The 26,180-nt window shown below is 42.6% G+C and overlaps 1 protein-coding gene across 1 annotated transcript; it reads left to right on the plus strand.

Annotated features, from left to right (window-relative positions):
* The first annotated feature begins 1,721 nt into the window (after positions 1-1,721).
* LOC134291891 (arylsulfatase B-like) lies at positions 1,722-24,882 on the plus strand. Its single transcript, XM_062860276.1, has 5 exons — positions 1,722-2,081; positions 15,171-15,495; positions 15,561-15,949; positions 23,865-24,171; positions 24,233-24,882. Exons 1-5 carry the CDS (start codon positions 2,030-2,032, stop codon positions 24,837-24,839), a joined length of 1,680 nt encoding a protein of 559 aa, XP_062716260.1. The 5' UTR covers positions 1,722-2,029; the 3' UTR covers positions 24,840-24,882.
* The last annotated feature ends 1,298 nt before the right edge of the window (positions 24,883-26,180 follow it).

Below are 26,180 nucleotides of genomic sequence, written 5' to 3' on the forward strand. Positions count from 1 at the left end.
CGTCCTCATTGGGACAAAGCCTGCTTCTCAGCTTAGTGTTCTATGAGCACTTCCAAAGTTATTAACTGAGAGCTTCCTCTGCCAATGACCATTTTGCATGCGTATATCGTGTGGCAGGCACAAGGATACTTCTATGCCCAAGGAAATCAAGGAAATTTCCTTTACGAAAAGATCCTGGACCGACCGGGAATAGAACCCGTCACCCTCAGCATGGTCATGCTGAATACCCGTGCGTTTACCGCCTCGGCTATATGAGCACCACAGTTATTAATTGAAGGGCTTTCTTTGCCTGCCATTGCATGAATTTGTACATTGTGAGACAAGTACAATGATACACTATGCCCAGGGAGTCGAGAAAGTTTTCCCGACCGGAACGGCAATCGAACCCGCCGTCTCTGGATTGGCGATCCATAGCCTTAACCACTAGGCTAACTGGAGACTTCAAGAACTCCCAAGAGCCCCGAAGAACTCCTGGGGATATAATTTTCGGGAGGAGTTCTCGAGGAATTACTGGAAGAACTTCCGAGGAACTCCAGAAGGTGCTTTCAGGAAACACCAGAACGGATTCCCGAGAAATTCTTGAAGGATTTGCTGGAAAAATTGCCGATGTCCTGGACTGATTTCCAAGGAACTCCTGAAGGAATTTCGAGGAACTCTTGGAGGAATTCTCGAGGATGTCAAGAAAGAATTCCTGATGAAGTCTTGAAGGAATTCACGAGGCTCTTCTCGCAAAAAAAAAATCCCGAGAAACTACTAGTGGAATTTTCGAAAACCTCCTGGAGGAACTTTTGTAGGAATTCCTGAGGAACTCCTGAACGAATTTTCATGGAATTCCTAGAGGGATTTCCGGGGAACTCCTGGAAGAATTCTCGGGAAACTGCTAGAGGAATACTCCGGAAACTTCTAGTGGAATTCCCAAGGAATTCCTGGAGAAATTGCCAAGGAACTCCAGGCGGAATGCCCGACAAATTTCCTTAGGTAAACCCGAGAATCTCCTGAAGACATCCCCGAGGAACTCTTGGAGGAATTGCCGAGAAACACATGGATAAGTTTGCGAGATAATCCTGGAAGAATTCCCTGGAAACTCCTGAAGAAATTCTTGGAAAACTTGTGGAGGAATTTTCGAGGACCATCTGAAGGAACTCTCGATGAAGTCCTGGAGCAATTCCCGAAGAACTCCGCGGGAGAAATTCCCGAGGAACTCCTGAAGGAATTCTAGGAAAACTCCGGGATGAATGTTCAGGGACCTTCTGGAGGAATTCCCTATGAAGTCCTGGAACAATGTGAAGACAAGTATTCACATCTGGCATCCCAACTGCGTATCTGTGCTACAGCGGACCTCCAACAGAACTTATCTGAAGTTGACTCTCTCGAATCTATTCCAGCCGTCTTCGGTTTTTTGTGTGAATATTTTTAACCCCACAGCGGAGGGTACACTTAAAAAAAAAAACCCCTACGAACCAGTCTAAATTTCACGTCGCACTGCTATCATTCCACCAACAGTCGGTGATCGTGTTTGGTAAAAATGGGTCAGGATCGCTTCGGTACCTAGTGTCGCGTCGCGTTATCGTCGGTGTCGTTGACTATGTACAACTAGTGCTGCAACTACCGTGCGACGCGAGCTCGGAAAACAGCATGATCTTTTTTTTTGCGTGGGCTGAAAAAAGAGATAAGAAGTCATAAATTCCCATGCATAATGCTGCGCTGTGGGGAATGTTTTGCTACGCTTACGCATCGAGCAGGAAGCGGCGGTTATTGGCTGATGGCTGGTAGCGTGGAAATATACGATCGTTCAGTCGATGTTTAGCGCTTCGCGATAATAGTTGGCGCGCGGTTCGGGAGAGCAGGTCGCGGTACGTTCTCGTGGCTTGTTGTGGACTCTAGTTCTGATACCTACGATGAGCAGCGTGGTCACGCTTGGTGTGTTTTTATTTTGCAATCAAGATCTCTACGGTGGCAGGTAGTAAAAGTGTGGAGAATTGAATCAATGTGATTGTGTTTATTGTTTGGTTGATTAGTAGTACAAATAATGGGGAGGTGTGATTTCAAGTATAATCATTTCAAGTGTTTCATTATAGCAGGTGGGTATGATTTATCTACAATTTGGAGTGTTTTAAGCAAGAATGATGAAGCTACAGATTTGACAGGGCATGTCATGCATTTTATCATTAGGTGCTGACAATAGGGGCTGTCCATAAACCACGTGGTCATTTTTTTTGGGACTTTTCAACCCCCCCCCCCCGCGTGGTCATTAGTCCATACAAAAAAAAATTATTTGTCCATACAAAATGGTCATTGGCCGAACCCCCCCCTCATGACCACGTGGTTTATGGACAGCCCCATATTACGATATTGACTTTACATCAATAAATGGTTTATTTTCACGTATAGAACATTGAAATTGTATGAAACAACATCTAGTTAACGTTATTTTTTCCAAAAGGCTAAACTATGATTAGTGAGGGGTATGTAGTGAATAATGAAGAGTGAGAAGTGAGGAGCTAAAAAGAGTGAGTAGTGGAAGTGTGCAGTTATTAATGTATTTTGCAGAGAGAAGAGTGCGGAGTGAGAAGTACGAAGTGCGGAATGAAGAATGGGGAGAAGTGAGTTGTCAGGAATAAGCAGTGAGAAGCGAGTAGTGAGAAGTGGCCATCGAAAGATGCAAAGTTAGAACTGAAGAGTGAGATGAGAGAGGTGAGAAGTAAACTGTAAAGAATTGGCAATGAAGTTGTAAGGAGTGAGAAGTGAGAAATGTAGAATTAGCAATGACGAGTGAGCCGACAGTAAAGAATGAGGGGTGAGGAGTGAGCGAGAATTAAGCAATGAGAAATGAGCATTAAAATGTTAAGAGTGAGAAGTGTGAATCAATGGGCAATGAAAAATCATCGTGAAGAACGAGGTGTCCTTCCAGCAAGCCCGTGCACAAGGGGCGGGGGGTGGTGGTTGGTTTACCAACGCCTCATACACTCGGCGCCCCTCCGCCTTTTGTCGAAATTGGGAAACTACTAGAAAAAAATGTAGATGAATCCTTGGAGGAATTTCTGGACGCATTCCTAGAGGAATTCTTCGAGAAATCACTGGAGGAATTCCTAGATGTATTTCTGGAGGAAATCCTGGAGAACCTTCTGGACAAATTCCATGCGGAATCTCTGGAAAAGTTCGTGGACTAATGCCTGGATCATTTGGGATTTTTTTTTATTATCGTACAAATTAGTACGAAGGTTCTGAAGGTTGATGAAATTTTTTTCATAGGTAGGGATCATATATATATAAACAAAAACTAAATTGAAAAAAATCAGGATCGCCTAATTTTCCGGAAAACTCCAGTGGAAAACAAACATTTTCCACAGACACCACCTACTTTGAAAAATCATAACTCAAGAACGAAGCATCGTAGAAACATTTTTTTATGAAATCATAAGCAAATTTTCTCCGCAATTCCTAGATGTATTTCTGAAGGAAATCCTGGAGAATTTTCAGGATAAATTCCTGGCGAAATCCCTGGAGAAGTTAATGGAGAAATTTCTGAAGGAGGCATCCATAGAGAAGTTCCTGGAGTAATGCCTGGAGCATTAGAGAAATTTCTGATGGAATTCCAAGATAAATTTCTAGAAGAATTCCCAGAGGAATTTCTGGAGGAATTACAGGATGAATTCTTGGAGGAATTCTTGGAGGAATTCTTGGAGGAATTCTTGGAGGAATTCTTGGAGGAATTTCTGGAGGAATTACTGAAGGAATCTCACGGAAGAATCCTTAGAAGAATCCCTGAAGGAATTTCTGGTATATTCCTGGAGGAATTCCTGGTGGCATTTCTGGAGGAATCCGTGAAATAACTCCTGGACGGATTTCTAGAGGAATCCCTGGAGTTCAAATTCATGGATTAATTCCTGGAGACAACCTGCAAGAATTTCCGGAGGAATCCCTTGGAAAAAATCCTATGGAATTTCGTGAAAGAATATCTCTGCAGCAATCTCAGAAGGATTTCCAGCAGAAATTCCTGGAGGAATGCTGTAGGAATTTCCGAATTCCTGGAATTCCTGGATCAATTTCTGAAGAAATCCCTGTAGGAATTTCTGAAGAAATACCTAGGGTAAATCTTGGTGGAATTCCTGGAGGAATCATTGGAGAAATGCCTGGAGGTATACCTGGGTTATTTCCTGGATAAATTCCCAGAGAAATTTCTTGGGGAATTTCTGAAAGAATCATTGGAGGATTTCCTGGAGGATTCCTGAAGAAATCCTTCAAAGAATTGGTAGAGGAATCTCAGGAGGAATTCATGCAGGAACCCTTGGAGGAATTCTTGGAATAATTCCTGTAAAAACTCCGGGAGGAATTTCTGGGGGGAATTGCTTATGAAGCCCCTGGAGAAATTCTCCCAGAAATTCTTGGAAAGAACCCTGCATGAATTCCTGGAGGAACTACCGCACAATTTCCAGGTGGAATCCCAGCAGGAATTCCTGGACAAATCTCTATAGGAAATCTTGGGGAAATTCCATGGAACTATTCATGGAAGAATTCCAGGAGAAATCCCTTAATCACTTCTTTGAGGAATCCTTCAATAAATTCCTGGATTTTCTGGAAGAATCGCTGGAGGAGTCATCGGTGGAATTTCTGGAGGAATCCATGAAATAATTCCTGGAGGAATGTGTGGAAGAAACCGTGGAGAAGAAATTCCTGCATTAATTCTTGGAGAAAACCCTAGAAGGATTTCTGGAGGAATTCCTGGAAGAATTCCTGAAGAAATTGCTGTACGAATTTCCGAAGAAATTACTGGAGAAATTCCTGGTTCTTTTCCTGAATAAATTTCCGGAGGTATTCCTGAAGAAATATTTGGGGTTATTCCTGGTGAAATTCGTGGTAGAACTCCTGGAGGAGTCCCTGCCCAAGGAACATTTTAGGTTTTGTTCGGATCTATAAGAGATCTTCATAACCAATTTTATAAAACTTGCAATAAAACTGATTTATACATCAAAACCTCTTGATAACCTCTTTAAGAGCATCTTCCGGCTAAGTGGACCACTCTCGGAGAGGCTTTGCAAACCACATTAAGAGTAGCAATAAACTCGTTTTGAAACCTAGCTGAAAAATGTTCCATTCTCGTTTGTTGTTGTTTTTTTTTCCAACAAAAACTATGACAGCTCAAGATGCAGAGAAGCTTCTGCGATGGCACGTAAAGTTCAGGAGAATACATCATTCGTATGTAGAAAGTGATCATTTCAAAGTAATATTTCAGTAGTTATTGTGCTGGTAGGCTTATGCGCATTCGAATTAACCGTGAATATTGGGGGTGCAGAATCATAAAATTAATGCGCTTCGAAAAAAGTGAATATTATCATCTTGGAATGAAATAAATCAATTTTTGAATTTAGTAAAACTATCTCGAATCACAAGAAAAGTCAGCAGAGAGAGTTTATTTATGTGAGCATGTTATGAAAATGGTGACAAACTAGCAATTTATGGCTTATTTAAGCAAAATTAACTATTTTCCATTCACGTAAGCTAATTATTCAATATGGCGACGACCATAATCAGCGAAAATAAAACGAAAGCAAGCTTACTTTTATGATGACCGCAATAAACCTAGCAGTGTCGTAGTTTCTGCTTTTCCACCAACAGATGTCGTTACTAATCGAACGGATCGCCATCTGTTGAGAGTTTTAACAGTTTTATTGTGGTAATAATGATTGCCAGAAGGTTTACATATCGGAAAGTTTTGTTTACTCTTAAAATATGTCTTTATGAATATCTTCAAGTATACTATAAATCATTTTATCAATGGTTTTCATAAAAGCAGTCATAAAACTGTGAGTTTTAATTATTGCTGTAATAAAACCTTAATAAAATTCAAACAAAACCAATCTGCAATGGAATTGTTACTTGGGTGGAGAAATGGCTGGATGAAAACCTGGAATAATGCCAGGAGGAAAACCTGGAATAGTTCTTGAATAAATTCCGGAAAGAATTTCTGGGAAATTTTTTAAAAGAATCCCTTGATGATTTACTGGAGGATTTCTGAAAAAATAGTTGAAGGAATTCCCAGAGGAATCTTAGGTGGAATTCATGCAGGAATCCCAGAAAGAATTATGGGAATAATTCTTGGATCAACTCCGGGAGGAATTCTTGGGGGAATTTCTCAATGAATCCCTGGAGGATTTTCTAGATAAATTCTTGGAGAAATTGCGGTACATAGTAATTTCTGAAGGAATCCTGGAGGAATGCCTGGAGACATGCCTGTGTCAATTCCTGGAGGAATTCTCTCGAAAAATTCCTTAAGAAATCCCTGGAGGAAACCCTGGAGAAGTTCCTTGAAGAATCCCTGAAGAAATTCCTGGACTAATGCCTGGAGCAATCTCTGAATAAATTCCTAGATGAATTCCTGGTGGAGGTTTTAGAAGAATTCTGGGAGGGACTTCTAGAAGATCTCCCGCAGCAATCTCTAGATGAATTTCTAGACAAATCCCGGGATGAGTCCATGGAGAAACTCCCAGGAGAAATTTCTGGAGAAACCTCTTGAAAAATTCGTAGAGGAATGCTTAGAAAAATTTCTAGAGAAATTCTTGGAAAAATCCCTGAGAAAACTCTTGGAAAAATCACTGGAGGAATCCCTGAAGCAATTTCTGGAGGAACCTCAGAAGGAATGCTTGGAAAGTTCTGGACAAATCCCTTGCGGAATTCCAGGAAGAATTCCTGGATAAATTTGTAAAGGATTTTTTGGGGAAATTCCGTGGAACTATCCCTGGAAGAATTCCTGGAGGAATTCTTAAATGAATTCCTGGAGGAATCTCGAGAGAAATTCTGGAAGCAGTAACTGGAGGAATTTCTGAAAAAATTCCAAGAGAAATTTCTGAAGAAATTCCAAGAGAAATTTCTGAAGAAATTCCAAGAGAAATTTCTGAAGAAATTCCAAGAGAAACTTCTAGAGGAATTCCCAGAGGAATTCATGCAGGAACCCCTGGAGGAATTCTTGGAATAATTCCTGTAAAAACTCCGGGAAGAATTCCTGGGGGAATTTCTCAAGGATCCCTTGGAGAAATTCCTGGAGAAATTGCGGTAGAAATTTCTGAAGGAATTCTTATAGGAATTCCTAAAGAAATTCCTATATGAATTCCTGGAGGATTTTCTGGAGGAATTTCTGGGGTATTTCTGAAGAAATTTCTTAAGAAATTCCTGGAAAAAATCGTAGAGAAATTCTTGGAAAGAACCCTGGATGAATGCCTGGAGGAACTGGAGGACAAGTTCCAGGCGGAGTCCCAGCAGGAATTCCTGGACACACCTCTATAGGAAATCTTGGGGAAATTCCGTGGAACTATACATGAAAGAACTCCAGGAGGAATCCTCAAATGAATACCTTGAAGAATCCCTGAATGGATTCCTAGAAGAATCTCTGGAGGAATTCTTGAAGGAATCCATGGAGAAATTTCTGAAGGAATTTCTGGAGAAATTTTTAGAGGAATTCAGGAAGAAATTTCTGGTGGAGTTCCAGGAGGAACTTCCAGAGGAATTTCTGGAGGAATTCCAGGAGTAATCCCAGAACGATTAACTGGAGGAATTACTGCAGGAATCATCGGGAAAATTTCTGGAGGGATCCATGAAATAAATGCAAGAGGAATGTGTAGAGGAAACCCTAGAGAAGAAATTCCTGGAATAATTCTTGGAGGAAACCCTGGAAGAATTTTCGGAGGAATTCATGGAAGAATTCCTGGATCCATTCTTGAATTGATTCCCGGAGGAATTTCTCAGGAAATACCTGGAGTAATTCCTGGAGAAATTCTTGGTAGAACTCTTGCAGGAGTCCCTGAAGAAATGCCTGAATGAAATCCTAGAGGAATGCCAGGAGGAATACCTAGAATAATTCTTTAAAAGAAATCCGGGAGGAATTCCCGAAGGAATGCCTTGAGGAGTTCCTGGAAGAATCTCAAAATTTATTCCTGATGAAATTCAAAGTTCGATTTCTGAGGGAATTCCAGGAGGAGTTTCTGAAGAATTCTCAGGGGAAATACTGAAGAAACCGCTGAAATTTGTGAGGAAATCCTTAAATCCTGGATTAAGTCCTGCGGGAGTTTCTGAAGAAATCCCAACAAGAGTTCTTGCAGGATTTTTTAAAATGATCCCGGAATTCGCATGATTTTTAGCAATAAAATTGTAAAAAAGGAATTTATTATTCTTGCTTGATAATTTGATTTGATACAAAAGTTCTCATGTAGATTTTTACAATAAAATTAAAATGTCTGGCAACACTTTCGTCAACCTTAATGTTTACATAGATAGAATTTCAATTGAAATGATGATTATAATACATAAATTTTAAACTTTATCAATTTAATGTTATCCATTCTAATAAATCCATAATTGATAAACTGGCAACACTGTCATATTATAATTTTTACATAGTTTTCTATTCTCCTTGTTGTAATTCAGCCCAAATCACTTTTAAATTGCATCGAATAATGTTTTCTTAGCGAAACTTGTAATTTGGACTTATTTTATATATTAGAGAAAAACGGTTTTCAAGCTTGAAAACGCTGTATCTCTGGAACGGCCAAAAAGACCTCGGGGAGTTAAGCTTTTTCGACTGGAAAATGTCTGATAAACACGATGGAATCAAAAATTTTGAAATCAAAATATACTCATTCGATGAAAAATCGATTTAAACTTTTAAAATTGAAAAATTACATATTTGGCAACACTGTATCCAAAAAATATTATTTTTCCTGGATTCCTCCAACAATTTTCTTCAAAAAAGCCGAAGGTCACAAATGTGTATATGTTATAGTTTCAAAGCTATAAATTAAGAAAAGGAAGGGAAAACTTGGATTTTTCTTGTATTGGCAAAGACGAGGGGTGCTGCCACGAGCCGAGGGGTGGTCCGATCGGCACCAAAATTTGGATTTTTTCTTCCTCCATTTAAACAAACATTCCAACAAAATTTGGTCAAAATCCGTGATGGTCGATAACACGCGGTGTGTACACTTGGTGTGGAATGACCCGTATACATAATGTATTCCATGAATAACTGGAGTTCTTTCAGTAATTAATCATCAAATTTGTCTATGCTTATTAGAAATCATGGAGTATTCTGGATCTCTATTTCTATTAGAATATACCTTCTGCTGAATCGTTCCGGAGACATCCTCGTCGGAAACTCCCTAAAGAAATGTCCCCAAAGATATGTTAATTAACGTTAATTATGTTAATTATTTTAAAGGAGTTCTCATAAAAGCCTTGAAACTATCACTGGAGGAAACCCTTGAGTTATTCCTGTAAGAAATCCTGACGGGAATGCCTGGAGAAATTCTTGAAGAATTTCCAGCAGGTATTTCCAAAGAACTCTCAAATAATGGATTTTTTGAAGAAATCTTGGAATTTATTCATAAAGAAATGTCTGGAGAAATTAGCAGTAAGCAGAAATTCCTTGTGCATTCCCTAGAGAAATTTCGGAAAGAATCCCTGGAAGAATTCCAAAAGAGTCTTCCCCGGATGGATTCCTGAAGGATTCCCTGGAGAAATGTCTGAAATATTTTTTAACATGAAATTTATTTATTTATTTTTATTGCACTGACTTCTACGCAACCAAAACCTGCGCTGCCGTGACTCTTGTAGCATGAGTGTTGCTTGAAAGAATCCTTGAAGGATTTATTGTTTCGCTTATTGTAAGAATTCCTAATGGAATCACTGAGTAAACTTCTGAAGAAACTGCTGGAGGGATTCCTGCAAGAATCCCTGGATAATTTCTTGGTTCCTGTATGCATCCTTTTTAAATTATCTTCCAATATTATTTACTGGAGGAATTCCTCCAAAAATTCTTGAAGTAATTCTAAAAAATCATCAGGAAATCCGGGAGAAATTCTTGGGTACATCCCTGGATAAGATTATTAAAGGATTTCTGAAATTTCAGAAGGAACTGAGAGGAATCTCGAAGAAATCACCTCAGGAATCTCTGGAAGAATTCCTGGAGCAATCCCTGGAGGAAGTTCTGAAAGTATATCTGCAGGACTTGCTTGATAAACTCTGGGAGGAATCTCTAGAGGAATTTATGAAAAAAATTCTTAAGAAAATCCTAAAAGAAGTCCTAGATAAATTTCTGGAGACATTCCTGGAGGAATTTTGGAAGAAATCCCTAGAAAATTTTCTGAAGTAATCTCTTGAGGAGTTCCTAGAGGAAACCTTAGAGATGTTTTCTGCAGGAATCCTTGGAGGAATTCTTGGAGAAACCCCCGCAGTAATCCCTGAAGCAATTCCTGGAAAAATCTCTAGAGAGAATCCTGCAGGAATGCCTGGAGGAACTTCTGAACAAATTCCTGGTGTAATCTCTGGAGGAATTTCTGGAACATTTCTTGGACTCAAATGTACCCGGATACTTGGACATCGGCGAACGGCACCTCATAAAATAGACCCCCAATCGGACTGGAAAAAGGAACAACCAACAGCCACATATCAACATCCTCGTGCTCATCATTCTACCATGATAGGGTAGAAAGTGAAAGCAGCGTAACGGCAACCAGTTAGATATAGTAAAATTGTAATAGAATACATTTAGGCGCTGTACAAAGTGTAAGTACAGCTTCCAATTGGAGTCATTCACGCAGTGCCCTAGTGGGCAAAAAGAGCTGTAAATTGGGTTAAGTGCTTGAAGAATAAAAAAAAAATCTGAAAAAATCCCTTGAGAAGTTCCAGGAGGATTTCCTGGAAGAATCCTTGGAGGAATTTCTGGAAGATTTCCTGGAGGAATCTCTGGGACAATCACTGGAGAAATTCGTGGAGAAATCCCTGGAGGAATCCCTGAAGCAATTCCTGGAGGAATATTTGGAGGAATGCCTGGAGGCATCCCTAAAAAATTTCTGAATAATCTCTAAAGAAATGCCTAGAGGATTTCCTGGGGGAATTGCTGACAAATTGAATGTCCAGGAGCAATTTCTGGAAAAATTCCTGGATGAGTTTCTAAAGAAATTCTTGGATAAAACCCTGGAGGATTTCCAAGAAGTATTTCTGAGGGAGTTGCTGGAGGAATTCCTGAAGAAATTCCTGGAGGAATCTGTACAGAAATTCGTGAAAGAATTACTGGATGAATTTCTGATGGAATCTCTAGAAGAATGCTGGGAGATTTATATTTTTATTTCTATAATTTTTCTATTTCTGAGAAAATCCTTTGAGAAATTCCTGAAATAATTTCTGGAGGAATTTCTGAAAGACTTCATGAGGAAATTCTCGAAAGAATTCCTGAATGAATCCCTGGGAGAATCCTTGGAGAAATTTGTGGAGAAATCCCCAATGCCTGAAATATTGCTGGAGGAATCTCTGGAGGAATGCCTGAAAAATTCGTGAAGGTATTTCCAGGAAGAATTTCTGAAGAAATCTGTAGAGGATTTCTTGGAAGAACCCTTGGAGGAATTTCTGGAGGATTTCTTGGAGGAATTTCTGGAGGATTTCCTGGCGAAATTCCTGGAGAAATTTCTGGAGGAATCCTGTGAGAAATTCGTGGAGAAATCTCTGGAGGAGTCCTTGAAGCAATTCTTGAAGAAATCGCTGGAGATTTTCCTGGAGAAATGCCTGGAGGAATCCCTGAAAAAAATCCTGAAAGTATTCCTGAAAAATTTCCTGGAAGAATTTCTGAAAAAAATCTCTAGAGGGTTTCCTGGAGAAATTCCTTGAGATATTCCTGGAAAAATTGTTTACATAATTTCTGAGGAATGTCCAGGAGAAATTCGTGGATCAATTCCTGAAGAAATTCATGGATTCCTGGAGAAATTCCTTAACCCTTCAGCGCGCGCGCTGTTGTAAAAAGTACAACACTACCAAAAAACCTCGCTTTTCGTATTCAGTGCGAGCGCGGTGCAGTTTCGGTTGCTTGATGGCGCGCGTCCTTGAAGGTTAATAAATCCTAGAGGATTGCCTGAAGGTATTCCTGTGGGAATTGCAAGAGGAATTCCTGCAGGAATTCCTGGAGGAATCTCTAGAGGATTTCTTGAAGCAATTACTGAATGAATTTCTAGAGGAATCTCTTCAGGAAATCTGAGAGCAATTTCTAAAAAAAAAATCCCTTGATAAATTCCTGGAGAAATCCTGGTAGAATTCCTGGAAAAAATTGCTGGAGGAATTACTGGAGAAAGCCCTGGAAAAAATCCAGAAAGTATTCCTCGAGAAAATTATAAAAGAATTTCAGATGGAATCCCTGAATGAAATGCTGACAGAATTTGTAAAGGTATTCCTTGATTCTCTACCTGAAGCAATCCCTGAAGAAATTCCTGGGGTAATTTCTGGAGGAGACCTTGGAGAAATTCCTGGAGGAATACCTGCATGAGCTCCTGGAGGAATCTCAGGAAGAATTCCTGAAGCAATCCGAGGAGAAACTCCTAAGAAGAATTCCTGGGAGAATCTTTGGAGGATTTTTTAAAATAAGTTGTTCTAGAAAGAATCACTGCAAGAATTCCCGAGTGAAGCCCTGGAGAAATTCTTGGAGGAATCCTTCAGTATCCTAGAGGAGTGCCTGTTGGGACCGTAGATGGAATTCTTGGAGAAATCCTGAAGGAATCCTAAGAAAAGTTCGTGGAAGAACTGCTTGAAGAATCCCTGCAGCAGTTCCTAAAGAAATCCCAGAAGGAATCCTGGAAGGAATTCCATAAGGCATTCATAAGGGAATCCCTAAACAGTCTCTGGAGGAAGTACTGGCATAATTCCTGGAGGAGTTCCTAAAAGAATTCCAAGAGATGTGTAGAATTAGCATTTAAGTTAAAATACACATTAATAAAAACTAAAAAAAAAATTCCAAGAGAAATTCCTGAAGGAATTCTAAAAAGAGTTCCCGGAGGAACCCTTGGAGGGGTTTTTAAAAAAATTCCTGGAGTTTTTCTTGAAGGAAACACCGAAGAAATTCTCGGGTAAATCCCTGTAGGAATTCCTGAAGAAATCCCATGAGGAATCCCGGAAGCAATCCCTTGAAAAATTCCTTAGGAATCCCAGGAAAGCTTTTATAACAAATTCTTGGGAGAGTTTCTGTAGGAATACCTAGAAAAAAATATATATATGAAAGATGTTTGCAATAAATTCTTGACGAATTATTGTTAGAATCATTGGATGGCCTCCCAAAAGAATGCTTTGTCCATTTTTTTTATCTGTATTAACGAGATTTTTAGCCCTAGGCTAGTCTCGGGACCCACGCTTTACTTCCCTTCCGGAGGAAGAACTCACATTTTGTGAGTTTGTCGGGAGTGGGATTCGATCCCAGGTCCTCGGCGTGATAGTCACGTATTCTAACCAACGCACCAGGTCCGCTCCACGCTCTGTCCAATGTTTTAAGGAATTCCTGGATTAATTTTTAAACAATCTCTGATTAAATTTTTTGAAAGGGTTTCTGGAAGATATTCCTGCTGGAATACTAAAAATTATTCAAAATGGATATAATGGAACAATCTCTACTGGAGTTCTTGAAGAAATATTTGATGAAATCCTGAAAAAATCTTGCAGAAATACTTAAAAGGGTCTCTGTTGGCATTCCTTTGGGAATCCCTGGAGAAATTCCGCAAAAAAAAGCACTGGAAAATCACTGCTGGAACCACTTAAGATGTTCCAGGAGAAATTTCCGGAGGCATGTCTAGTGAAATCCTCTTGAACTCTTGAAAAAATCTCTGGAACAATCCATGATGGAGTCACTAGAGGAAGCTATGGAAAAAATCCTGGAGGAATTCGTCGATGTATCCTTGCAGAACTATCTTGTAACCGTTTGGTTACAAATTGTTGATTTTTGTTTTGATTTTTATGTTGTGTGTCGCACCCTTCACGTTTCTTGTGTAAAACAGTAGAAAATACCACAGAAGTGAAAGGGTCATGTGCCGCTGTAAATGTGATGTCTTGCTACCAATCATGAAGATGGCTGAGGCAACGAGCAAATGCAAGAAATGATGAGAAAGACGGAATGTGGGATAGTGGAAAGAACGGCCATTGCCTAAAATTGGCAGATTCTGTATCAGGCGTCCGTGTGCTAAGACGTGTTTTCAGTGCAGTGGTTAAAGTGAAAACCCCCCCCCCCCTTTCCTGCGGTTGCAAGAGGTAACGTTGGAGCGGTTGCTAGCGGTTGCTAGAGGAAAGAACCGCTCAGGACCTCTTTTGTATGGACCTTTAAGGTCTCCGTCCAGCACACGGCTCGGCCCGCGGAACCGGGAACGGTTCCCGCGCCTAACCGTAAAAGATCGCCAGTCCTCACAGGAGGACCAACAGCTCGGGCCGAAGGCCCTAAACGTAAAGGAGCTTGCCCCTCTCGGCCGTCCAAGGTGGTTAGTCCACGGCCGGCCGATTGCGTCCACGAGGGAAGACGCCTGCATCCCCCCCCCCCCCCCCCCAGCAACGCCCGCTGGTCCCGTCGGCCGAGTACCGGCCTAGACACCGCTCGCCTTGCCATCCGGCGATATTTCCGGCCGCACAGCTCGACTGGAGTCGCTGTGTCGGCCACCGAAACCAGCACCATCAACGCAGCGGTATGTACCGGTACCACCGAATATAGAAATAGGCCACACTTAACAAATTAACACAAATTTTATTACACAGAACAACACGCACACGCCACAATTAGGACATTCAATAAATTATATAAGAAAAGTGAAGGATTTGTGTAGTGTTTTTGTATCGCGAAAAGCCCTTGATTACCCAGTAGCTAGCCGACCCTGGGATTGCCGGAATCTCTTGCGTCTTGAGTCGGCCCGGCACTGTTATATTGACGATTAGTTTCAATCTGTAAAAATGTCTGAAGAGATCGTGGGAGGAATTCCTGGAGCATTTCTTGGAGCAAACCATGAAACAATCACTATCGAAACCCTGCCCATGGAAGAATTCACGAGGGAGAAATTCCTTGAGAAGTCCCTCGAGGAATTTCTGAAAGAATCTCTGCAGAAGTTCAGCTTGTTATTTGGTGGTTCTCTTGGAGAAATACTTGTGGTTTTCGAGCAAAAAGGTTTGATGATTATGAATAAAAGGTATTTATCCTCAATTATTACCCTAGTTTATTTCTTGAAATATTTTTTCTGGAACTCTTAATTATTGATGATCTTTAAGTTGATTCGAAATAAAAAATATATATCTGGTGCCCATGCCTGGAGGCATTTGTAGCTTCATCATTTTGCAACACTTAAAATGTTGGTAATTCAATATTAATCAATCCTAAACATCCAATAAAATTCCAGGACTTCTCATCACGCAATGTATCCCAACGCAAAGCAAACCCCCACCAAACATCGTGTTCATCCTGGCCGATGACCTCGGCTGGAATGACGTGGGCTTTCACGGTTCCTCGCAAATCCCGACTCCAAACCTGGACGCTCTAGCCTACTCGGGTGTCATTCTGAACCGCTACTATGTGACGCCAATTTGTACCCCGTCCAGATCGGCTCTGATGACGGGAAAGTATCCCATTCACACGGGAATGCAACATGCCGTCCTGTACGGTATGGAACCTCGAGGGCTACCGCTGACCGAGAAACTGCTGCCACAGTACTTGAAGGAACTTGGGTAAGTCTTTCGACGTATACTGTAACACGAGTTGAAGGTTTGGATCACTATTTATACCTTTCCAGCTACATGAACCACATCTACGGCAAGTGGCATCTAGGTTCCTACACCCGCAAGCACACTCCACTGGAACGTGGTTTCGATTCGCACGTCGGTTTCTGGACTGGCCATCATCACATGTTTGACCACACGGCTGTCGAAACTAACGTGTGGGGGTTGGATATGCGTCGAGGTTTCGACGTGGCTTATGATCTCCATGGCTACTATACAACGCACGTGATAAGGGACGAATCGGTGGCGGCGATCCGGAGGCATAATACTTCACAACCGATGTTCCTGTATGTATCACATGCAGCGACTCATTCGGCGAATCCGTATGACTTTCTACCGGCGCCGGACGAGACCGTGGAAAGGATGTCGGGCATTTCGAATTTTGCGCGGAGAAAATTCGCTGGTAAGATGTTTGAATAGATAAACCTGATAACATAGTATCATAACGCATTTTCGGACGGTATTCGAGAACAGTCGGATTTTTATTATTGTAGTCCTGAGTAGCCCCCATGCTGGTGCAGGGGGCCGAATTGAAATATCTCCATCCAGGACGATCACTTTGACCTGTGACGTGGTCAAATTTGTGTTGACTTCCTTTATTTCTTTGTCTAGGCTACATGGCCATCGTTTTCACCCCTGCATAGAGTGTGGCAGACCCACCTCCACTTTGGCTCCAGAATTTCTGTCACTATCGGCTTTTGATGGCATCGACGATGGAGCTCTGCGTTGGAGATTCAAAAGTCAGACATCCATGCACGAGTCATATACAGCAGGCATCTATTGAAGAAGACCTGCAGCCGTTGAGTGTTCTCCACTGATACATACCAGGTTTCACTAGCATACAGTTGCACAGATTTCAAGTTTGAGTTGAACATTCGGATTTTTTGTGCGTTGACTAATCTGACTGTTCCTTAAAAAAATCTTAAACTTACAAAAGCAGCCCTCGCCTTTTTGAGCGCTGCCGATACCGTGCACCTATAATGATTTTGGTTCCGCCATCGGATGTCATTTGCTTACCAAGATATTGGAAGCTTTCAACATTCTTCACTGCTTGCTCAGCAACCGTAGCTGTGTTCACAAACTAACGATTTGTTCGTGTTAAGGCCCTCCACCGCGAGGACTGATCGGCAAGATCATCGAGCTTACTCTGTGTTTCAGAGCGGATGATTGATCCAGGAGAGAAACGTCATCAGACAATTTGAAGTCATTTAGGTGCTTCATGGTAATGGGTTGCCACAGCAACCCACGATTTGGTTCAATCAATCGCACCTACCAGGATCTCGATTACGATGAGGAACAGTAGCGGTGATAGGATACATCCTTGCTCCACTCCAGCAACGACCCGGGCGGGATCGGACAAGATACCGTTGTGCACTACTCTGCACGAGAATGCCTTGTGCTGTGCTTCACTGAGGCTGATGATTTTCTCAGGGACCCCTTGCGCCTCAGGGCTCCCCACATATTTTCGGGATTGAGACAGTCGAAATCTTTTTCGTAATCAATGATCACCATGTAGAGAAATTCTTGGAATTCATTGATTTGCTCCAGAATGATACGGAGCGTGACAATATGGTCCACACAGGATCGTCCGGCACGGAATCCTGCTTGCTGTCGTTGGAGAATTGCGTCAATCTTCTCCTGTATTCGGTTAAGGATCACTTTGCAGAGGACTTTGAGAACGATACACAGCAACATGATACCCCGACAATTATCGCATATAGTGAAGTCGCCCTATTGGGGCACTTTACTAAGACGCCTTGCATGCAGTCCGCCGGAAATGTCGCAGTTTCCCATATGTTGCAGAATAATTGATGCAGCATTTGTGCAGATACTTCGTGGTCAGCTTTAAGCATCTGTTCGACTTCATGCTACGGATGGTTGTTTCTATCTCTTGCAAAGATGGAGCTTCGGTGTTTACACGGGTTATGCGTGGAACCCTTGGCAGATCATGCTGAGGTGTTGATGGCGTGGCCGATACTTAAAAAAGTATTCCAAAGTGCTGTGTTTCAGCGTTTCAGCTGGTCAGCTAGGTCGGTCGAAAGCTGTCCAGATGTGTCTCTCACGGGCATCGAAGCATTCATCTCGGTCCTATTAAAGCTAGGTGAGACATCGTAGAGAAGACGAATGTCGCCGGTATTTGCGGATTTTTCGCCTTCGTCGGCTAGGGAGTCCACCCACGATCTTTTGTCCCACCTACATGAGCGCTTCAGCTTTGGCTTCTCGTATTTTCGCTCGCTTTATCGCGGCTTTGGTGTTTATTTGCTCCCCTATCTTCCTGCAGGTGTCATGTGTGATCCACTGCTTTCTCCGGGTGCGTAACGCACCCAAATTATTCTCGCCGGTGGCGATGAAGGCGTTCTTTTTTTATTTGTATTAACGAGATTTTTAAGGAAGAACTCACATTTTGTGAGTTTGTCGGGAGTGGGATTCGATCCCAGGTCCTCGGCGTGATAGTCACGGGCTTTACCCACCACGCCAGGTCCGTAGCTCATCGAAATTATTCTCGCCGGTGGCGATGAAGGCGTTCCTGATGACGCTCCATTGATCATCTACGCTTCCACCTTATGGAATATCCGCAGCTTGGTTCCCCGGCTCTTCGGCGAAGGACCTTTTCACCGCAGCGTCTTTCAGTTGGCGTGTGTTGAACCGTCGCCCGATTTTCTCCTCCTATCGATGGATCCATGAAATACGAAGCCGCTTCTAGCTGATTAGGAGATGATGGTCGGACACAATGCTGGAGCTAAGTTTGTTTCGTACATCAAGAAGACTCCGTGTCCATTTCCGGTTAAGGCAGTTGTGGTCGATTTGGTTTTCCGTGACGCCATCACGGGAAACTACCAGAAACCGTACACTTGATTTCGATTCGTCAAGTGATGTAATCTAATCAACTTCGCCGGAAAACCAACTTTGTTCTTCTTTAACCCTCTAATGGCTCTAATTGACCTCGTCTAGCATTGGACGTTCCACAGCCGGTCCGTTGTTTTCGATTCGAATGCTGTCTGTCGCTCTTCCATTTCCACCGTCCAACAATTCCTCGAACCTCCACCTGAAAGCTACCATTGTTTTCTTTATTGACAAGTTTCCACGACGCTCGTTCCACTTGACGGCTGATTTCTCCGCATGTCATTGACAGTTTCACAAAAACTCTGCATATCATTCTGTTCTATACTCTCTTGCTCCTGAGCAATCACATGCTCACATGCTTTTATTTTTGCGGTGGATTCGTTTTTCGGCTACTCTTGCTGTCATAAATCACTTTCTGCTCTTCCGGATCCCTGAACCCAGAATCCGGCTTCTTGAAACATTATTCTCATCAAGGCATCGGATATTTATCATATAAACTTCAAATTACTGTCTTCTGCAGCTACTGTCTATAGGTTTTTATGAATATGAGTAGAAACTTCCTGTAAAACTTGTAGACATTTCCTCACTAGAACTAGTAAGTTTTATGCATTAGCTTAAAATATTGAATCGGAAATTCTGGAGGAATTTTTCGCCTGAACTGAATCTTGAAAGAACTCGTGAATGACTTGACGCCCTAAATCTTGATCTGTGGACTGTGAAGAATGAAAAATTCAAAACTGCAACTACCGAATATTCATGTTCTTTTTTTCTCAAAAATACTTGAAAATATTTTAAGACACTCACGTGCAGCTACAAATTCTCTTTTGAGTTTACGTAGGAATTGAGCTAGAAATCATTCCTAATTTTTTCATGAGATGTGTGGTATAATTTATTCTATGAATTTAAATATCTAGGGGCTTTGTATTGATTTCTGGCTAAATCTACTGGTACGAATGCCAACAGATTATTGTCTAAAGCCCAAGCAGCTAGCTGAATGGCAGTTTGTTAAGGTGAAGATCCCTTGCGTCCACTTTCCGAATTCTGCAAATTGCCTCGTATTTTTGTGAGCACAAATCTGGAGATCCGTCAAACGAAGCGGGCTAATATTGTTACTCAATGTTTTTTGCGAGTGTGCAAGCAGCAAGTAGAATTTTCAATCTTGTTGGTCTGCTAAATAATAAGATTTGTTCTCTTGAAGTTTTGAACGAATTACAAGGCGGCCATTGTGGCGGGCATCTTGTGTTCCTAACAACCTTGTCCTTAAGCTAAAGTTTGCTGAAGAGTGGTTTGTTCCACTCTTATACAGTATGTAACAATGTTTGTTGGGATGCTTTCTCTATCTGATTATCTCCTGTATCGTCGTTTTCATATACTTATATAATATATATAATAATAATACTTATTATACTTATTCGCAATTCAAATTGCGGATTTTTTTTTGGTTTGTGGCTCGGTGGCTCAAAGAGGATCTTTTCGTCGTTTATCGTGACTTGTCTCTCACATCTCTCATAGAGGACGAACACAACAGCAGGACCAGTAATACGGACTACACTTACTCCCCAGTGTTTCACAAATATCGAAGACGGCTAATAACAAGACAGACAGCTCCCACCCTATCGCAGGCGACATGGTTGAAACGCCCTCAACGATTCACAGGAACATTAAAACATTAATGTGTGCGTGTACATGCTAATATGTACACAGAAATTGTAACATCTCACGCACACTGATTTGTGATGTTGTTCCCTGAAGTCGTTCGCGGCGCTAGTGTGCTTGTAGCTCCCAAGGTATATGGAGCAAGAGGGTAGATGTCTGTCTTGTTATTAGCCGTCTTCGCAAATATACAAGTTACATACAGAAAATACAAAACATTATTAAAAGGAATACAAAATTGATGAATTCCCGAAAGACGAGGCTTTGTGGCTGCCTTCGAGCCCGACAAAACGAAAAAATGTCAAAAAGTGATGGAAACACGTACGTGGCAACCCTAATTCCACCTAATGCATCTGACAGGAGTCAACATCTATCGTGTATCTACAATGAAATGATTTGTGGATACACAAATGTTTTCATACAAGATGCTGGAGTCTTAAATATGGCGGCCTCGCATCCTGGTGGGTGGAAATATCTCAGCCTAGGAGTATGCTGTCGAAATAAGCTACCATTTGTAATTTTACATTTTATTGAAATGATGTCACTTTTGGGGTTTTATACTTGCGGTTTTTATCGCCAGCCGGAAGATGCTTATTGGCAGCGAATGCTGAACAACGGTGAACAACGTGACGAAGCTGGCAATTGGGAACCAACATGGTGATGACAAAGACGCATTTTACGCGCAGCTCGAACACGACAGCTGCCCAAACCACGACGTCAAAATCATCATAGGGGATCTAAACGCTCAGGTAGGCCACGGGGAGGAATTCAGACCAACGATTGGAAAGTTCAGCGCCCAACAGCTGACGAACGAAAATGGCCTACGCCTCATCGATTTCGCCGCCTCCAAGAACATGGCCATTCGTAGCACCTTTTCCCAGTACAGCCTCCCGTATCGTTACACCTGGAGATCACCACAACAAACGGAATCGCAAATCGACCACGTTCTGATTGATGGACGGCACTTCTCCGACATTATCGACGTCAGGATCTATCGTGGCGCTAATATCGACTCTGATCACTACCTGGTGATGGTTAAACTGCGCCCAAAACTCTCCGATATTAACAATGTACAATACCGGAGGCCGCCCCGGTACGATCTAGAGCGACTGAAGAAACCGGATGTCGCATACCGGATGCCGCATACGCGCAGAATCTCGATGCAGCATTGCCAGACGAGGGTGTGCTCGATGTGGCCCCTCTAGAGGACTGCTGGAGTACAGTCAAAGCCAGTGTTGCAATTTTTCGACAGGCCTTTATGATAGCGATATTTTGCTTTTTTCATTTTCTCTGTTTTGGTTTTCCTGTCATTGTTGTTTTCCGATCAGCAACACGGAAGCGAAATGAAATAGGTACTCACACTCGCACGCAGCGTGCTGAAAGCGAGAGATGACAGGGCTAAATTTCCATTCAAATTTCTGTAGTTGAGTGTTTTCACCCATGCTAGCGGATAGGGCACTCACTCTCACAAGCCACCGCTTGAGACGAATGGCCTTTCAGCATGAGTAGTGTGTGGATGATTGGGAATTGATCTTGTTGGGTCGCTCACGAATGGAGCTCTCGGACTCTGTCAGTTCTCACATCGAGGAACTGAAAACGACCGCCACAGTCATTCATTTTCGGCTGAAAAACAGGCACTGAGACTGATATTTTGCAGGACTGGTCAAAGCAGCCATCAACAACGCAGCCGAGAGCACTATTGGGTACGTAGGACGGAGTCGACGAAACGATTGGTTCGACGAGGAGTGCAGAGCGGTTCTGGAGGAGAAGGATGCAGCGCGGGCGGTAATGCTGCAGCATGGAACCCGACAGAATGTGGAGCGATACAGACAGAAGCGGAAGCAGCAGACCCGTCTCTTCCGGGAGAAAAAGCGCCGCCTGGAAGAAGCGGAGTGCGAGGAAATAGAACTGCTGTGCCGTTCACAGGAAACACGCAAGTTCTACCAGAAGCTTAACGCATCCCGCAAAGGCTACGTGCCGCAAGCCGAAATATGCAGGGATAAGGAAGGGAGCCTCCTGACGGACAAACGTAAGGTGATCGAAAAGTGGAAGCAGCACTTCGACGAGCACCTGAATGGCAAAGAGAATGTAGGCACGGAGGACCAAGGCAGCGGAGGAAATGACTATGTTGGTGCCGCCGAGGACGGGAACGAACCAACTCCCACGCTGAGGGAACTTAAGGATGCCATCCACCAGCTTAAAAACAACAAAGCGGCTGGTAAGGACGGTATCGCAGCAGAACTCATCAAGATGGGCCCGGAAAAGTTGGCCACCTGTCTGCACCAGTTAGTAGTCAAGATCTGGGAAACCGAAGAGCTACCAGAGGAGTGGAAGGAAGGGATAATCTGTCCCATCCACAAGAAAGGCGACAAGTTAATGTGTGAGAACTTTCGAGCAATCACCATTTCGAATGCCACGTACAAAGTGCTATCCCAGATCATCTTCCGTCGTCTTTCACCTAAAGTAAATGAGTTCGTGGGAAGTTACCAAGCCGGTTTCATCGACGGCCGGTCGACAACGGACCAGATTTTCACCGTACGGCAAATCCTCCAGAAATGCCGTGAATACCAGGTCTCAACCTGTTCATCGACTTCAAAGCGGCATACGACAGTATCGACCGCACAGAGCTATGGAAAATCATGGACGAGAACAGCTTTCCCGGGAAGCTTACCAGACTGATAAGAGCAACGATGGATGGTGTGCAGAACAGCGTAAGGATTTCGGGTGAACTATCCAGTTCATTCGAATCTCGACGGGGACCACGACAAGGTGATGGACTTTCCTGCCTACTATTCAACATCGCCCTGGAAGGTGTTATGCGACAAGCCGGGCTCAACAGCCGGGGTACGATCTTCACGAAATCCGGCCAATTTGTCTGTTTTGCGGATGACATGGATATTATTGCTAGAACATTTGGAACGGTGGCGGAACAATACACCCGCCTAAAACGCGAAGCAGCAAACGTCGGACTAGTGGTGAATGCGGCTAAGACAAAGTACATGCTGGTAGGCGGAACCGAAAACGACCGGATCCGTCTGGGTAGTAATGTTACGATAGACGGGGATACTTTCGAGGTGGTGGAGGAATTCGTCTACCTCGGATCCTTACTGACGGCTGACAACAACGTGAGCCGTGAAATTCGGAGACGCATCATCAGCGGAAGTCGGGCCTACTACGGGCTCCAGAAGAAACTGCGGTCGAGAAAGATTCACCCACGCACCAAATGCACCATGTACAAAACGCTAATAAGACCGGTAATCCTCTACGGGCACGAGACATGGACCATGCTCGAGGAGGACCTGTAAGCACTCGGAGTTTTCGAGCGACGCGTGCTAAGGACGATCTTCGGCGGTGTGCAGGAGAACGGTGTGTGGCGGAGAAGAATGAACCACGAGCTCGCTGCACTTTACGGCGAACCCAGCATCCAGAAGGTGGCCAAAGCTGGAAGGATACGGTGGGCAGGGCATGTTGCAAGAATGCCGGACAACAACCCTGCAAAGCTGGTGTTTGCAACTGATCCGGTTGGCACAAGAAGGCGTGGAGCGCAGAGAGCACGATGGGCGGACCAGGTGGAGCGTGATTTGGCGAGCATCGGGCGCGACCGAGGATGGAGAGCGGCAGCCACGAACCGTGTATTGTGGCGTACTATTGTTGATTATGTCTTGTCTTAAATGTGATGTTGAACAAATAAATGTATGTATGTACTACAGTTTCCAGGCCGGCTAAAGTCTTCGAGAAAGAGAGGGGTCTTAGAGATGACCAAAACTTAGTCTACGTGATTTCTGAACTATCCCTTATCGATTTCATTTTTAAATTTTCAGCCATGCTAACCGAGTTGGACCAGTCTGTGGGAGCAATTGTCCTTGCCCTGACTGAACGAGGCATGCTGGAAAATTCGATTATTGTATTCAGTACTGACAACGGTGGCCCAGCGGAAGGTTTCAACAACAACGCAGCATCCAATTGGCCTCTCAGGGGAACCAAGAATACCCTTTGGGAAGGTGGTGTCCGCGGTGCGGGCTGCATATGGAGTCCGTTGATTGAGAAACGCCGACGAGTTTCCCATCAGATAATTCACATCAGCGATTGGCTTCCGACGCTACTGGATGCAGCTGGATATGATTTGGAGTGAGTGATGCCCTGTTTTTAGCAATACCAACACCAAAACTAATTTTCTGATCATTTACAGTAATCTTCCATCAAACTTGGACGGAATTAGCGTGTGGAATCAGCTTCGGAATGGCAATGCTACCGATCGTCACGAAATCCTGCACAATATCGACGACATCTGGGGAAGCGCAGCTTTGACCGTTGATGACTGGAAAGTGGTCCATGGGACCAACTATGAGGGCAAGTGGGATGCTTGGTATGGACCAGCCGGCGATCACGACACCAAGTCCTACAACCTATCGTCAGTATTCCAATGCCCAACCGGCAAGACTCTGAACAAACTGAAAATGCTTCCACCGGAGGAGGAAATCCTTAATCTTCGGCGTAAGGCAACCGTCCACTGTGCGAACGGAACGGAAAGTACGTGCAATCCGCTGGAGTCGCCTTGTCTGTTCGACCTTACCAACGATCCGTGCGAGTTGGTAAACTTGGCCGACCAATACCCGGTAATACTGGAAGCGTTGTTGGACAAACTGAGCGACTATAATGCGACGGCAGTGCCTCCGGGGAATATGCCACTGGATTTGCGTGGCGATCCACGTTTTTGGGGCTACACGTGGCATAACTTTGGTGACGAACTGGAGATGTTCGAGTTCGAGAACATGACTGAAAGTGCATTTTTATAATACAAGATGACTGAAATACAAATACTATGTGGTATACTGTAAATTATTGGTATTTCGGGACCACCCTTACTACCACTCCTATTTTAGGAGTAACTACAGAGCATTGGTCAAATTTGAAACAAAAAAGAATTATTCCTATTAATAGTATGCATACACACTAAGAATAAATCACAGAATTCTGTGAAATTTCACCGAAATCTCAACAGCTGAATTTTCGGTGAACTGTTCGCTGATTTTTTGATTCACCGAACAATCTGTAAAAATAAAATGCTCATCTGTCAAAATCACCGAACGTATCGGTGATTTGCTTCACACATTTTCTGTGAATTATTTGTTTGTTTTTGTTGGTTTCACAGAACTTTCTGTGATTTATCTACAGATGTACGGTGATTTATTATTTGGTTAATTTGCAGTTCACCGAACTTTTCGATAGATTTTTTCAGTTTTCTCAAATCAAAATGAAATTGATTCTCTTTTGGATTTATTCGAAACTGGAAGATTTATTTCGATGATCATTTGTAAATATGTAGCACGGGCATGACACACGAATCAGCAGGACAAAAGGAGTGGTTTTCACATGATCTTTCATGTGACGATGCAACGCAATGATTTATCCTGGCACTTCATCGCGGCCGAAACAAATAGCTACAAAAGTTACATATTATTAATGTGCAATTATTACTTACGGAAAATACTAACCAGCCTCTCACCCGCTGCTGGGAATGGACCAAAACTTCTTCTAGTTCTGGGTTGTTTTGCAGATCTTCACATTATTTTATTGAATGATTACTTTTGCCACCTTCACAAAATAACAGTTAACACCAAACAATTGTGTTTTGACAACCCGCGCTTGGCAGAGGCTTTTACAGAAATTCGATATAAATTATAGCGCGCGATAAAAATTTTGATGTTCACCGAAGTGTGACGTGAAAATTTCACAGAATTCGGCGATTCATTTGCCTTTACCGAATTTTCTGTGAAGTTTTGACAGTTGGATTGGAAAACATTGAATTTCACAGAAAGATCTGTGAAAGCGTATTTTACAGTTTACATTCGGTGAAATCTTTCACAGAATTGGGTTTTTTAGGGGTATCCGGATTATTTCATAATCGGATTCCCCGCCCCAAAATTAGTCTAAATTCAAAATTTCATATTTTTTGGAGTCCGGGATCTATTTTTAAAATGCATGTAAAGTTTGTATGGGGATTTTTTTTTGTTCGGGTCGAACTGTCATTTTATCGATTGAACTGTCATTCTATCCACGAAAATTAAAACTGTTTTGTTAATTTGAACATCAAAATAAAGGTATTGGAATTCAATAAAATCACGTAATACTCAGAA

This window comes from Aedes albopictus, chromosome 3 (genome assembly GCF_035046485.1).
Source record: "Aedes albopictus strain Foshan chromosome 3, AalbF5, whole genome shotgun sequence".
NCBI lineage: Eukaryota > Metazoa > Arthropoda > Insecta > Diptera > Culicidae > Aedes > Aedes albopictus.